This window comes from Lithobates pipiens, unplaced genomic scaffold (assembly GCF_037356315.1).
Source record: "Lithobates pipiens isolate NorthernLeopardFrog02 unplaced genomic scaffold, aLitPip1_a1.2 Scaffold_16, whole genome shotgun sequence".
Classification (NCBI taxonomy): domain Eukaryota; kingdom Metazoa; phylum Chordata; class Amphibia; order Anura; family Ranidae; genus Lithobates; species Lithobates pipiens.
The window spans coordinates 407,024,249-407,040,067 of NW_027507748.1; the positions used below are offsets into that span (position 1 = coordinate 407,024,249).

At 43.8% G+C, this 15,819-nt stretch overlaps 1 protein-coding gene across 5 annotated transcripts in view; it reads left to right on the top strand.

Moving 5' to 3' along the window:
* Window positions 1-15,819, top strand: part of NF1 (neurofibromin 1) — a 436,753-nt gene that overhangs the window by 336,036 nt on the left and 84,898 nt on the right. For all 5 annotated transcript variants that reach the window (XM_077482413.1, XM_077482415.1, XM_077482416.1 and 2 more), the window contains 2 exons: window positions 1,522-1,623; window positions 3,309-3,449. In XM_077482413.1, coding sequence (XP_077338539.1) covers window positions 1,522-1,623; window positions 3,309-3,449 — 243 coding nt within the window. The remainder of the gene's footprint in view (window positions 1-1,521; window positions 1,624-3,308; window positions 3,450-15,819) is intronic.

A 15,819-nucleotide genomic window follows, 5' to 3' on the forward strand; every position in this document is an offset into this window, starting at 1 on the left:
CTGGCTTTGAGCACTATCAAGGGTCAGATCTCAAGTTTGTATTTTTTCAGAAATGGCTTGCCTCCCATTCCCTAGTCTGGGCCTTTATTCAGGGGCACTGGGTATAAATCCACCAGTCAGGCCGCCCGTGTGCCCATGGGATTTGAATTTGGTTCTGTTTTGCAAAAACAGCCTTTTGAACCATTATGTCATGCTTCTTTGTGTCTTTTGACCAATAAGTTTTTTTTTTTCTTGTTGCTATATCCTCTGCCAGGAGGGTATCGGAGTTAGCGGCTCTTTTATGTAAAGAGCCATACTTAATTATTCACAAAGACAGGGTGGTGTTGCGTCCTCACCCGGCTTTTCTTACCTAAGGTAGTATCAGGATTCTAAAGGTAAAAAATAGTGTAGCGCTTCTGTAATAGTGAATGTGATCAACACATACACAAAAAATTCCAAATAAATGGTCACATGAGAAAGTCCATATACATAAAACAAAGTCCAATGGAATGGGTATGAACTTCCGTGATGTAACTGGTACAAAGATGGTTAGGCCATTTCAAGGAAAGAGAGGGATCTTGCTAAACAGATATACCCATGTAAAACAGCTTGTCTGTAGACATCAGGGAAGTAAATAAATACTCTTACCAACTGTGTTGGACTCACACGGTCATATGACAGTTGAGTCTGTAAAGCTTGGGGTCCCAATCTAGGGCCAGGGGGTGGATCGATGAGGGTCCGTCAAACTGGTGAGAGAACTCCAACCGACTGTGTGCCAAGCGATGTGTTTCACGGATGGAACATCAGGATGGTTTCTTATCCAACTCGGACGTAGCACGATCAACACCGATACTCCGATCACCCCAAAATAGGGTGAAAGATGTTAGAGGTTTTTTAGGCCTTTTCTTATCAGCAGTCTTGTGACTTCTATCAGTGCTGCAGCAAGGCTTACCTGTAAAATCCTTTTCTTACATCACGCCCCCCTTCAGTGTGTATATGTATATATATAATATATATATGTATATATATATATATATATATATATATATATATATACACATCGGAATAATTATTGCTTTGCTACAAAACTGAGGTACTCTCCATATGGAAGGGGTTATATAGGGGAGGAACTTTCCTTACAATTAGGGTTGCCAGTGTCCAACACCTGAAGGTGGCTATCTAACCCATGATGTAATGAATAGAGCTCTGTGTCCCGTGATGTAATCCCAAGAAAAGGATTTTACAGGTAAGTGATTTAAAAAAATCCTATTACAGTTGTGGTTGTAAAGAGTAATTAAACCATGAGCCTAATTTTGTGGCACCAATAATTGGTAAAATGGTGTTTTTCATTTTTAGCTCCAATCTTCTAAAAACCCAGGTAGCGGAAAAGAAAAAAAATTGGTGCTTGCTTTTATTTTGTACAGAATGTAAAGAGCCGCCTGATAAATAAGAGATTGGTTGCCCTCTCATCACCCTTGTAGTTGTAGTCCAGTGCATTTAATGTTGTCTAGCTTTTATACCAAGTGTGATATTCTCTTTAAGGGACTGGAAAGCTGCTTAAAAGGTCCTGACAACTACAACAGCCAAGTTCTAATAGAAGCCACTGTGATAGCACTAACCAAACTGCAGCCGCTTCTGAATAAGGTAAGCATTTTATTTATTTACTACGATGTTTGACATTGGTCATCAGAATAAATATTGGTACCAAGTAGGTTGCTTTGGGTTGTGCAGTAAGTGTTAAAGTTATTTTTAAAAGCCATTCTCAAACTAAAACATTTAGCAGAGAAATGCATGCTAAAGACCTAGCTTGTTTTCGATTCAGTGCTTGAGTTTACCAGACCACCTTGCCTAGAAAATCTCCTTGTTGGAAGTAACCTGGAGTTCTGCGTTTCTGCAGACCTACTCTACTCACCTGTGTCTTTTATATAGTTGTTTCCTCACCTGGTCATTTGACTTGCTTCATGTACATGCTTCTTGCCACTGGAGATATGGGAGTTGCACTGTAATTACTATATTGTCTCTTGTAAGAACATTAATGTAGAGTTCCAAAGTTTATTGGTGTTTTTTTTTTTTTTTTTTTTTTTTTTTTCTGGCCTACCACCTAATTCCCTTAAAGTGGTTGTAAACCCTTCTATATACCCAGTTAAGTGACTGGACTTGGATGATAGAGATTAAACTAATCCTACATAATTTGTACCTGTTTATCTGCAATCTTCTATATATCTGTTCAATGTGCTGAAATTTTAAAGCTTCCCTGAAAGTCCAGACAAAGGGGGTGGATAGCTGAAGTTACTCTCTTCAGAGCTCAGTGAAGAAGGCTCTGAGAGCTGATTGGAGGGAAGAGAAACACCTCCTGCACAGAGCTGAGCCTGTCGATCAGCTGGAGATCCCTCCCCTGTCATCTTTTTTTTTTTTTCTCTTGGTGTCAAGAAAACTTGTTAGAAGTCACTCGTGCTGATAAAGGAACAAAGCAGCAGACACAAATTATGCTTAGTGCTCTTAAACAAGACATGTACACTATAGAGGGATATGCTTTGTTCAAATTTCATGTCCAAGGTTTACAGACACTTTATATGGTGGGTGGGATGTTCCATTGTCGTGGGCGTGCTGTGTCACTAGGACACTGCACAACGCTGATCTCCGTAAAGAGCCAATGCTGCGGCTCTTTACCCATGTGATCAGCTGCATCCAATCACAGCTGATCACCTATAAACAATGAAGTGCGGTCTCCTCGCCTTACACAGAGTGTGAGGACAGGAGAGCCACTCGGCAGCATCTCCTCACAGGAGAGACCTGTACAGATACAAACTGACAGTAAAATAAAATCCCCAAATTTTGGTTGTCCCTAGAAAAGTAATAGAGGGAAATCATCCAAGGGGAACTTTAGTTCTGATGTCCCGGAGTCCCCAAGAAATTTCCTTGACTGATTGGCAGGGATTTTCTTCTCACTCCCTGTTTCGACTATAGGACGTGAAGTGAAGGTAAATCTCCCCAATGGACAAAGATGGCAAAAATAAACCTTAAATGTGTTACAACCTTTACTCTATCCAAAATGAAAACGTTTCTTTTCAGTAGTTCTATTGTAGCAAGATGTCTGAGATGTGCAAAAATGTGAGCTCATTTTTTTTATTCCTGGCTACAACTTTGATTTGTTTACATCTGTTCTACTGAGTGTTTCAAAATTTCAGTTCATGCATGAGTAAACCAGTGCATGTATGTATACCGGGGATTTATGTAAAATGTTTGTTTAGTAAGAAGTTTAAAAACTACCCAAAGCTATGTTTTATTTCTGAAATGGTTATTAAATATTTTATGTAAATATCTCTTAGGATTCCCCTATGCACAAAGCTCTATTTTGGGTGGCAATGGCAGTACTCCAGCTGGATGAGGTTAATTTATATTCGGCAGGTACAGCACTACTGGAACAAAACCTGCACACATTGGACAGCCTTCGAGTATTCAATGACAAGGTAAGTTTGTATATTCTGAATTGAACAAGTTTCATTGAACGAACATTATACATAAATTTAAGCTTGCGATATTGTGAAGGGGTGCAATATAAGGCATACAAAGATGAGAATCAAAAGCAGTGAACCTTATTTTATAGCATTTACTTTGTTTTCCTTTTGATTTTGCAACTTCTGCGCTTGTAAAACTTGGCTGCAGTGTTTTTTTGCTTTACAATTGTTTTAGAATAGAAACGTTTCTGTATTCACAGCAGTTATTAATGTTAAGCAAGCAAAAAATGATTAGCTATGGTCAAAAGCATTGTATATAGCATTATTTTAATTGTACAATACAGAACATAGGCTCCTTTAAAATTTGGCCATTGATTGTATACTGCCACCTTCAGGTGAGTACACTGGCAAACAAAGCTTGTTAGATCAGCCCATATAACCCCGTCCCACTCCCAGCAATACACACTTTTTTGCTTGTGTCCTTAGGTGATGGTTGACCTATTTTACTGAAAGCAGAGTTCATGCTGTTGAGGGCCAAGGCCCAAAAGATCAGGGTCTCCCTGATGTCACTATTCCTTCGCTGCTTAAAGCTAGAAAATGTACTTTGCAAGATCTATTATCGCACTTGGAAGCCCTTTCGTTTTTTTGCTTTAGCTAATACTACATAGGGGTATACAGTCCTTTGTCCAGTCTGGGCTGTAGCTACATTTGACCTTGAGCACCCTGAGGGGTCATAGCTTTGGCCAAACTCTTTCAGAGAACATTGCTCCTTTGTATATAATTGTTGCCAGGGATCTCAGTTTGGGCCTGTTATCTCTACAGAAGCCTCCCTTTGAGCCCATTTGGGATATTCCCCTGGCGGTCCTTACTCATAAGTTATCTGACATGGTTGTCACAGTAGCGATTTGGGTATTAGAACTGGTGTCCTTGTCCTGTAAATAACTGTCTTTATTGTACATCACGGGACACAGAGCTATAGTAGTTACTATGTGGGTTATAGGCCACCTTCAGTTGATGGACACTGGCACACCCTAAGACAAGAAGTCCACTCCCTATATAACACCTCCCACTACTGGGAGTACCTCAGTTTTTTCGTCAGTGTCTAAGGTGTTGATCACGAGTAGGGATGAGCTCAGGCGTGTTTGCATGGACAACGTGCAGAGCCCGCCAGGAAGTCGACGCAGCGCTGTGCTAATCACAGGCAGAGACATTGCCCCGATGTGCAGCTGTAGAGATCGGGCAGTGAGACATTGCCCGATCTCTACAGCTGCACATCGGGGCAATGTCTCTGCCTGTGATTAGCACAGCGTTGTGTCGACTTCCTGGCGAGCTCTGCACGTGGTCCATCCTAATCATGAGTGAAGCTGTGCTGAGTTCCACTGGAGCAATCCTTGCTGGGGCTAGCTATGCAGCCGGATCCAAAGTGTCTTTTAGGCCGAATTGAATGTTACCCGGGCCTTGTGTCCGAAGAAACAAGGTTTTGCCTGTAAATGCTTCTCTTTTTAGAGAGCTGGACCCCGGGATCCAGTACTTTTGGTATTAAGGCCATAAAGTTTTACTGGAGAAGGCGCTATTGCAGGCCCAGGATTGTGGGTTCCCCGAGGGTCCCCAGCTCCTGAAGGTTTATTAAAGGAACCCACTGTGAAGGGTAAAGATTGGATCAGTTGGTTTTACCACAGAAAACCCTGTGTCGGGAAAGATAAGTGGAGTTTTCTAAGAAATTTTCCAATTTTCTTAAGAATGTCTGCTTTAAATTCGTAAATGTTGTCATACCTATGTGTCACCACTGGGGGCTCTATGGAGCACATACCTTCTCATGCTTTGCGCAAAAGATTAGGATGTGTCCGGAGCAGCAGGCTTCCTTTCTCTCCAGCCAGAAGCAGACCTCCTGTAAGTCTGGGGGGGTTCCTCACTAGACACGCCCACCTGTGCTGTATTCTCCCCCTCTTCACGAGGAAGACCGCTGGGAAAAATTGGCACGCTGTCCTACTCGGCGGCTTCCACGCTCTCTCCTCGCCATTCTCCCCCGTAGAAGTGATCCCATAGGCTCAGAGGCCTGTGCTTGCGTGGGAAAGCTCTTTTAAAAAAAAAAAAAAAAAGAAAGAGGGGGCCGAAGGTGATGGGGGCGGGGCTTAGCACAGCGTTGGCGTCTTCCAACGTCCAGCACTGGAATGTGTTTTAAAGCACCATTTTTACTGCTGCAAGCTGATGGAGGGACACAAGAGCAAGAGGGGCATGAAAGAAGTTTGGTGACACATTCCTTTTGACACATTCACTATTGAATCTGGCTGAGCATTAATGGCAGGGCTGGACTATTGTTTAAGCAGTGGATGCGTTCCTTCTGGTAGTACCTATGCTTTGTGCATTGGGCTTTGGTCGGAAGGGGGGTAAAACACCTTTAGAAAGACTTCTGTAGCCGCTAGGAAGCCTAAAAATATCTAAAAAAAGATGGCATCCTCCCCTCAGTGATATGCCTGGTCAGGGTGAGCCATCAGGAACATTGGTTGTTGCAGCTGCTTTTAGCACTGCAGCCCACGTATATATTACTGAAGAGAACAAAAGATTGATGCCTTAATTGTATACCAGAATTGGACTAAGCGTAATAGGTCCCTGTCCATTACACAGGACCCTCAAACTGAGCAACAGGGGGCGAGAGATGACGCTTTTCTCTCAGGGGACCAGGAAGAGTCCGATGAAGAGTCTACGGAAGGATCAGGTTCAGAAAGGTTGTTGGTACAATCTCTCACTGAATTGATCCGCTCCACATGTTTGCTGCCAGTAGCAGAGTCAGTCGATGAGCCCACTTCTTGTTTGGGTTCACTAAAGCCTCCCCAACTATTCATGCTTTTCCTATCGATTCATTACAGAAACAGCTTATGTATTCTGAGTGAGCACCCAGATAAAGTTTTTTCCTCCAAGAAGGTTTTCAACACTTTGTCCTATGGAGGAAGAGTTTAATAAGAAATGGGGGATTCCAGCAATTGACGCTGCTATATCCTCTGTGAACAAAAACTTGACTTGTCCTGTAGACAATGCTCAAATGCTGAAGGATCCAACAGATAAGAAGTTGGAATTTCTATTTAAAAACCATATTTCTCTGGTAGGTTCAGTGGTTCAGCCTGCACTGGCAGTGATCAGGGTATGTCAGTCCTTAAAAGACCAGTTTAACCACTTGCCGACCGCCGCACGACGATATACGTCGGCAGAATGGCACGGGCAGGCATATGGGCGTATATATAAGTCCCTGCCTGCCCGCGGGTGGGGGGCCCGATCGGGCCCCCCCCCGGTGCCTGCGGCGGTCGGCATTCCTTCGAGAGCGATCCGGGATGAGGGGGCGGCCATTCATTCATGGCCACCCCCTCGCGATCGCTCTCGACGAATGGAAATCCCCCGTGACATCACTTCCTCTCCTGTAATGTAAACACAGGAGAGGAAGTGATGTATTCTCTCCTCCGTGTCGGTATTTTTCGCTCCGACACGGAGGAGAGCGGATCGGTGAGTTGCACCAACACTCTACACACACAGTAGAACATGCCAGGCACACTCACACCCCCCCTTTACCCCCCGATCACCCCCCCAATTACCCCTGCCCCCCAGTCACAGTGACACCAATGTCATTTTTTTTTTTTTTTTTTTTTTTTTTTTTTTTGCATTGGTGTTATTTGTGACTGTAATAACTGTTAGGGCAGTTAGAGTTAGCCCCCTTTAGTTCTAATGTACCCCCCTAACCCCCCCAATAAAGGTTTAACCCCGTGATCACCCCCCGTCGCCAGTGTCACTAAGGCTGGGTTCACATTGCAGCGGTTTATGAGAACGAATGTGATTCGCACCGCACTGCAGTGCAAATCACATCCGATCTCTGTGCGATTCGAGTTCAGCCATTCGCCGCACCCGCCGCAAATTCGCACGGGACCCTTTTTTTGGCCCGCAGCAGAATCGGATCGCATGGGTGTTCACACCATGCGATCCGAGTTTGCAGATCGCACTGCGATATGCGAACTGATCTGGGGGTGTCAGTAACATTTCACTGACACTCCCAGCAGTTCGCATAGGGCAGTGTGAACTGCCGCCGGGAGGCATGCGATGCGGGAACCCGCCGCGGATTCGCGGCGTTTCCGCATCGCTCCAGTGTGAACCCAGCCTAATAAGCGATCATTTTTCTGATCGCCGTATTAGTGTCACAGGTGACGCTAGTTAGGCAGGTAGGTATTTAGGTTCGCCGCAGCTTTTTATAGCGCCAGGGACCCCCATATACTACCGCATAAAGCCCCCTGATTGCCCCCTAGTTAACCCTTTCACCTGTGATCACCATATAACTGTTACAGGTGACGCTGGTTGGTTAGTTATTTTTTTATAGTTTCAGGGCACCCGCCATTTATTACCTAATAAAGGTTTAACCCCCTGATCACCCGGCGGGTGTCATTTGTGACTAATAACTGTTAGGGCAGTTAGGGTTAGCCCCCTTTAGTTCTAAGGTACCCCCCTAACCCCCCCAATAAAGGTTTAACCCCGTGATCACCCCCCGTCGCCAGTGTCACTAAGGCTGGGTTCACATTGCAGCGGTTTGAGAACGGATGTGATTCGCACCGCACTGCAGTGCAAATCACATCCGATCTCTGTGCGATTCGAGTTCAGCCATTCGCCGCACCCGCCTCAAATTCGCACGGGACCCTTTTTTTGGCCCGCAGCAGAATCGGATCGCATGGGTGTTCACACCATGCGATCCGAGTTTGCAGATCGCACTGCGATATGCGAACTGATCTGGGGGTGTCAGTAACATATCACTGACACTCCCAGCAGTTCGCATAGGGCAGTGTGAACTGCCGCCGGGAGGCATGCGATGCGGGAACCCGCCGCGCATTCGTGGCGTTCCCGCATCGCTCCAGTGTGAACCCAGCCTAATAAGCGATCGTTTTTCTGATCGCTGTATTAGTGTCACAGGTGACGCTAGTTAGACAGGTAGGTATTTAGGTTCGCCGCAGCTTTTTATAGCACCAGGGACCCCCATATACTACCGCATAAAGCCCCCTGATTGCCCCCTAGTTAACCCTTTCACCAGTGATCACCATATAACTGTTACAGGTGACGCTGGTTGGTTAGTTATTTTTTTATAGTTTCAGGGCACCCGCCATTTATTACCTAGTCTCACTAGTGTACCCCTAAATTTAGGGGTGTCTACTTTCCAAAATGGGGTCATTTGGGGGGGGGTTTGTGCCATCTTGGCATTTTATGGCCTTCAAAACTGTAACGCCCTTAGAAAGCCTGAAGGCGGTGCTTGGTTTTCGGGGCCCCGTACGCGGCTAGGCTCCCAAAAAGTCCCACATATGTGGTATCCCCGTACTCAGGAGAAGCAGCAGAATTTATTTTGGGGTGTCATTTCACATATGCCCATGGCATGCGTGAGCAATATATCATTTAGTGACAACTTTGTGAAAAAAAAAAAAAAAAAAAAAAGTTTGTAATTTTCCCGCAACTTGTGGCAAAATATAAAATATTCCATGGACTCAACATGCCTCTCAGCAAATAGCTTGGGGTGTCTACTTTCTAAAATGGGGTCATTTGTGGGGGTTTTGTGCCATCTTGGCATTTTATGGCCTTCAAAACTGTAATAGGTAGTGAGAAGTGAACTCAAAAATTTACGCCCTTAGAAAGCCTGAAGGCGGTGCTTGGTTTTCGGGGCCCCGTACGCGGCTAGGCTCCCAAAAAGTCCCACATATGTGGTATCCCCATACTCAGGAGAAGCAGCAGAATTTATTTTGGGGTGTCATTTCACATACGCCCATAGCCTGTGTGAGCAATATATCATTTAGTGACAACTTTGTGTAAAAAAAAAAAAAAAATTTTTTTTTTTGTCATTATTCAATCGCTTGAGGCAAAAAAATAAAATATTCAATGGGCTCAACATGCCTCTTATCAATTTCCTTAGGGGGTCTACTTTCCAAAATGGGGTCATTTGGGGGGGTTTTGTACTGCCCTGCCATTTTAGCACCTCAAGAAATGAGATAGGCAGTCGTAAACTAAAAGCTGCGTAAATTCCAGAAAACGTACCTTAGTTTGTAGATGTGACAACTTTTGCGCAAACCAATAAATATACAATTATTGACTTTTTTTTTACCAAAGACATGTGGCTGAATACATTTTGGCCTAAATGTATGACTAAAATTGAGTTTATTGGATTTTTCTAATAACAAAAAGTAGAAAATATCATTTTTTTTCAAAATTTGCGGTCTTTTTACGTTTATATCGCAAAAAATAAAAATCGCAGAGGCAATCAAATACCATCAAAAGAAAGCACTATTTGTGGGAAGAAAAGGACGCAAATTTTGTTTGGGTACAACATTGCATGACCGCGCAAATACCAGTTAAAGCAGCGCAGTGCCAAAGTGTAAAAAGACCTCTGGTCATTTACCAGCAAAATGGTCCGGTCTGAAAGTGGTTAAACAAGCTTCTTCTCCAGTGCCTGGAGTATCTGCCTCCAGGCAGTCATAACGGCTTCCACCATCACATTCAAGAGGTAAACCTCAGGGTCAACTCCAGGGTCAAAAGAGGCCCAGGGGGAGGAAACCCACTAAACAAAATGACTAAAATCACCTTATGAAAGGGCGCCCCCACTCGCTCGAGTGGGGAAGGGAGACTTCTACAGTTCTCAAAGGTCTGGCAGCAATAGTGCTGAGAAAAATGGGTGGCTTCCTCAATACCTTTAGGGTACAAACTAGAGTTCCCATCTCCTTGTTTTCTCAGATCAAACGTTCCTAGTGTGTGTTTTTGCCCCAGGCAAAGATCAGTTCCATAAGGGAACTGATTCAGGTGGTCAAAGCAAAGAAGAATCCTTCTATTCGACTTTGCATGAGATTGTTGGGAAAGATGGTAGCTTCATTCGAGGCCGTTCCTTTTGCGTGGTTTCATTCGAGACTGCTACAAAACAGTATCCTGTCAACTTGGAACAAGAAGGTACAAGCTCTAGACCAAATGCGTTTATCCCCCAAAGTGTGTCAAAGCCTCAGTTGGTGGTTGATATCCAAGAATCTTCAGAAAAGAAAGTCCTTCCTACCAGTTACCTGGAAGGTGATGACAACAGATGCCAGCCTTCTGGGCTGGGGAGCAGTCCTGGAAGAAGCATCTGTCCAAGGAAATTGGTCCAAAACAGAAATTACATTGCCCATCAATATTCTAGAATTTTGGGCAGCACGCCTGGACGCTCAGATTACGGATTTATCCTGTCAGGATCCACCAGGGGGGCACGAGAAGTCGTGCGGCTCGGAGAGAGCTAAATCATATCCTATCCTGGGCAGAAGACAACATTTCTGGAATGGAGAATTGTCAGGCGGACTAGTTGAGTCGCTAACAGTTTTTCCCGGGAGAATGGTCTCTTCACCCTGACATCTTTCTGTCAATATGTCAAAGATGGGGGAATTCCGGACGTGGATCTGTTTGTGTCCAGGTTCAACAAAAAGATTGACAACTTTGTGTCAAGGACAAAGGATCTGCTGGTATGCGGAACAAATGCCTTTGTTTTTCCGTGGGATCAGTTTTCAACAATCTATTCGTTCCCTCATGTTCTGCTTCTGTGCCGCCTTCACAGGATCAAGCAGGGAGGGAAGGAGGTGATTCTTGTGGCCCAGGAGTTCTTGGTATGCATAGATCGTAAAGATGGCGGTAGGGGACCCATGGATCCTACCACCACGGCCAGACCTTCTCTTGCAACGGTCCGGTATTCCATCCTAACTTTAAAAATGCTAAATTTTTAAAATTAAACGGTTTGGCTATTGAGAGCCACATTCTGAAAGACTGTGGGCTGTCAGGTTCAGTCGTTTCTACTTTGGTTATTGCTAGGAAGCCGGCTTTCAGAGTCATATATTAGAGTCTGGAAGGCATATGTCTCCTGATGTGAATCCAGGGGTTGGCACCCCAGGAAATATGTCATAGGTAGGAACCTTGAATTTCTACAGATGGGATTAGAAATGAAGCTGGCCTTGAGTACTATCAAAGGCCAGGTGTCTGCCTTATCTGTGTTTTTTCAACGACCTCTTGCTTCACACACTCTGGTTCATAGTTTTATTCAGGAGGTAATGCAGATTAATCCTCCGCTTAGGTCACCCCTAAACCCTTGGGACTTAAATTTAGTCCTGTCAGCATTACAGAAACAGTCTTTTGAGCTGATAGAAGATATTCCCTTGGTCCTTTTGACAAGGAAATTCATTTTTTTGGTTGCCATATCTTCTGCAAGAAGAGTATCTGAGTTGGCTGCTCTTTCTTGTGAAGAGCCATATTTGATTATTCATAATAAGTTTGTATTGTGTCCTTTTCCTAATTTCCCAACGAAGGTAGTGTCAGGTTTTCATTTAAACCAGGATAGTGTTCTGCCTTAATTTTTTCCAGAACCTCGTTCTGCGGAAGAAAGGTCACTACATTCTCTTGATGTGGTGAAAGCAGGTCTGTTTGAAGGTGACCACTCAGATTTGAAAAACTGATGTTTTGTTGATTTAACCCCCTTCATGACCGGCCATTTTTTACAATGCGGCACTGCGTTACTTTAACCACTTAAATATGTTATACGTCGGCAGAATGGCACGGCTGGGCACAAGCACGTACAGGTATGTAGCCCTTTAAGTGCCCAGCCATGGGCTGGGCGCGACCCAGTCCTGAGCTCCGTGGCCGCCGGTGTCCCGCGATCGGGTCACAGAGCTGAAGAACGGGGAGAGGTAAATGTAAACAAACCTCTCCCCATGCTTCCTATTGAGGCTGTCACTGATTGTCTGTTCCTTGTTATAGGGAGAGACTATCAGTGACGCCAAGCCACGCCCCCTACAGTAAAAAAAACACACGCACACTTAACCCCTACACTACCCCCTAGTGGTTAACCCCTTCACTGCCAGTGAAATTTTTACAGTAATCGGTGCATTTTTAATCGCACTGATCGCTGTATTAATGCCAATGGTCCCAAAAATGTGTCAAAATTGTCTGTGTCCACCATAATGTCGCAGTCACAATAAAAATCGCTGATCGCCGCTATTACTAGTAAAAAAATATTAAAAATTATTACTAAAAATGCCATAAAACTATCCCTTACTTTGTAGACGCTATAACGCTTATTGCGAATACTTGTCAGCCTAAACTGAAGAAAAAAAAAGTTTTTTTTTTATATATATTTTTGGGGGATATTTATTATAGCAAAGAGTAAAAAAATATTGCATTTTTTTTTTCAAAATTGTCACTCTATTTTTGTTTATAGCGCAAAAAATAAAAACCGCAGAGGTGATCAAATACCACCAAAAGAAAGCTCTATTTGTGGGTAAAAATGTGGGACCCCCAATAACATGCTGAGCATGGCATCAATTCGACCACAATGAAGATTCTCTTCTGCTCGTTATCTTTTTTGACGTTTGTTTTTGCAGCATCCTGCTCTTTCAAACTTGACTTTTCTGCAGGAACCTCCAGCCGCTCGGGTTGATCTTTTGTCAGCCATTGTTTTTCCTTGGCCAGTACATCATCAGAACAGAGCATGATTCTTGTATCGAGGATCCAAAAGACATACCAGCACAATGTTTTTATTCTGTTCATGCTTCTCTAAGCATTTGAGGCTGTCTCTCATGACCTGCCTGAATGTTTTTATTTTTTTATTTTACCGTATTTTTCGGACTATAAGGCGCACCGGATTATAAGGCGCACTAGCAACGACCGGCTGATAAAATGGATATTTCCATATATGAGGCGCATCGGACTATAAGGCGCACCGGATTATAAGGCGCACTAGCAACGACCGGCTGATAAAATGGATATTTCCATATATATAAAGCGCATCGGACTATAAGGCGCACGGTCGATTTTAGGAGAAAATTTAGGCTTTTACGTGCGCCTTATAGTCCGAAGGTTTACGTCAAGATGACAGATACTGTTAACAAAGAACTCCAGCGATGTCAACAGGTCATATATAAGGCGCACCGGACTATAAGGCGCACGGTCGTTTTTGGGAGAAAATTTAGGCTTTTACGTGCGCCTTATAGTCCGAAAAATATGGTATTTTTTTTTGTTTTTTTTATGCCACGTGTGTTGGGTCGTTCATTCTCTTGAAGAAGCATCTTCAGCACTCTCACACATGGGATCACAGATGAGTCGTAATAACTCGCCTCTAGTGTCACTTCCTCTATTTGGAGGAGGGTCTCAATGACTGGCTACAATGTCCCACTGATCAGCAGTAGGACAACTATGTCCTCCATGTTTGCTTGAATAGATGCTCAGCGCTCACTTCTGCTCCAGCATTCTTTGCAGAATGGTAAAGTGTTGAATTCCAAAGTGTTGGAACAGCCTGACGTTGCTGCGCACCTCTTCAGCATGCCAATTATATCTCTCAAAGCTCTCTGACTTGACAGACCATCATTTACCACAAGTTGCAGGGTGTGTGCCATGCAACTGAGGTCGGACGCTTCAGAAAGCCTCATGCTTTTCACCATGTTTGCGCCGCTGTCACGAAGCACAAACATCACTCGGTCTTTGTTTATTCCCCAGTCTTGAAGCAGGTCTAGAAACATTTCTCTAATGTACTCCCCAGTGTGGGATCCTTGCATCACCTTTGTATTCAACATCAATTGCCTTTTTGTCCGTCCGCTGTCGAAGTGTAAGACTCGTTAGTGACACTGTTGGTCCTGACAGCAGTCAGTCGTGAATAGCCTTTACTTTCTCATCTACCTTTTTGGTGAATCTTTCCAGGCATTTCGGTTCGATAATACTTTTCACTCTTCAGTGGGTACCTTGGCTCAGCTATGGACATCAACCGCTGAGTTCCAAAATCAGACACACTTGTAAATGGCTGGTTATCCGTAACCATCATCTCTGTGAGTGCCTTGTCCAGCTGCTGGGATCTTCCATCAGAATTTAGCTGCTTAGCTTTTTTCTGAAACATATCTTTTATTGTTTGGTGGGATTGTGGTATTTCACTTTGTGATTGAGTTTTTCTCTGTGCTTCATTATATAATTCCACATGATGAACTCTTAGATGGGCCCAAAGATTTGACGTATTTTTGTTTTTTGCAGTTTATCCAATGCTCACATTGTTTGTGCATGTGTAGCACACTGCTGCTTTTCCTGGAGATGGTTGAGACGAGAAATATTCCCAGACCACACTTTCTTTTCCTCTCTGCATTCATCTGTATTGGAAGTTGAAAGAGTAAGGTTAAAAATGGCACCCTTCTGTGGATGGGCTTGCTGGCCTAGCAGTAGCACCCACTGTGAGTGGGCTTCCTGGCACCCTGCTGTGGGTTTGGAGTGCTGGCTAGCACTCTGCTGCCCTTAGGCCCAGTACGCGGAGGTGTAATGACGTGTGCCTGTCCTGCACTTCCCTGCGCAGTGTCTGCGGGCTTCTTGCCTCCAAAAAGATGGTCGCTGCCCGCAGCGACCAATATCAGTGATATCGGTCTAGTTTTTGACCAATACTGATGTTATGCTGATATCGGCCCACAGTAATCACCCTTACCGATAATAGGCTGATCCCTACTAACTGACACTTTTGACACTTTGCGGGAACCATTGACACAAATACAGTGATTAGTGCTAAAAATGTGCACTTTCACTGTACTGGTGGGGAAAAGGTGAAACGTCAGGGGCGATCAAACGGTTAACTGTGCGCCTAGCCAGTATTTTTGTGTACACTGTAGGCTGCTTTTACTAAGGGAATAGATTGATTTCTGTCTCAGCTTTGCAGAAACAAAGGATCGTCCCTTCCCTCCTGTCAGAGCTAAGATGATCCTTGTTTACATACAGTGCCTTGCAAAAGTATTGAAAAAAATTCCAGTGGTAGAATGTGGCAAGCTCATAGAGACTTATCCAGAGTGACTTGGAGCTGTGATATCCGCAAAAGGTGGCTCTACAAAGTATTAACTTTTGGTGAGTGAATAGTTACGCACATTGACTTTTTCTGTTATTTTGCCCTAATTGTTGTTTGCGTCACAATAAAAAATTTCTTCAAAGTTGTGGGCATGTTCTGTAAATTAAAAGATGCAATTACTCAAACATTCCATGTTAATTCCAGGTTGTGAGGCAACATAACACGAAAAATGCCAGGGGGCGGGCGTTTGAATACTTTAACAAGGCACTGTAGGCATATCACAGTTCTAAGTTTTACCATCACCAGGAGGACAAAGAGTCCCCAGGACCCCCAGATCTGCTTTTTCTGTGAATTATCATGGCAGAAGCGGTCCACCAGCAGTGCACGCCCCCTTCAGACGGCAGTGCCAGCTCAAGTGTGTGTGTGTGTGTGTGTTTATATATATATATATAGATATATAGATATATAGATATATAGATATATAGATATATAGATATATAGATATATAGATATATAGATATATAGATATATATAGATATATAGATAGATGCATGCTGCACT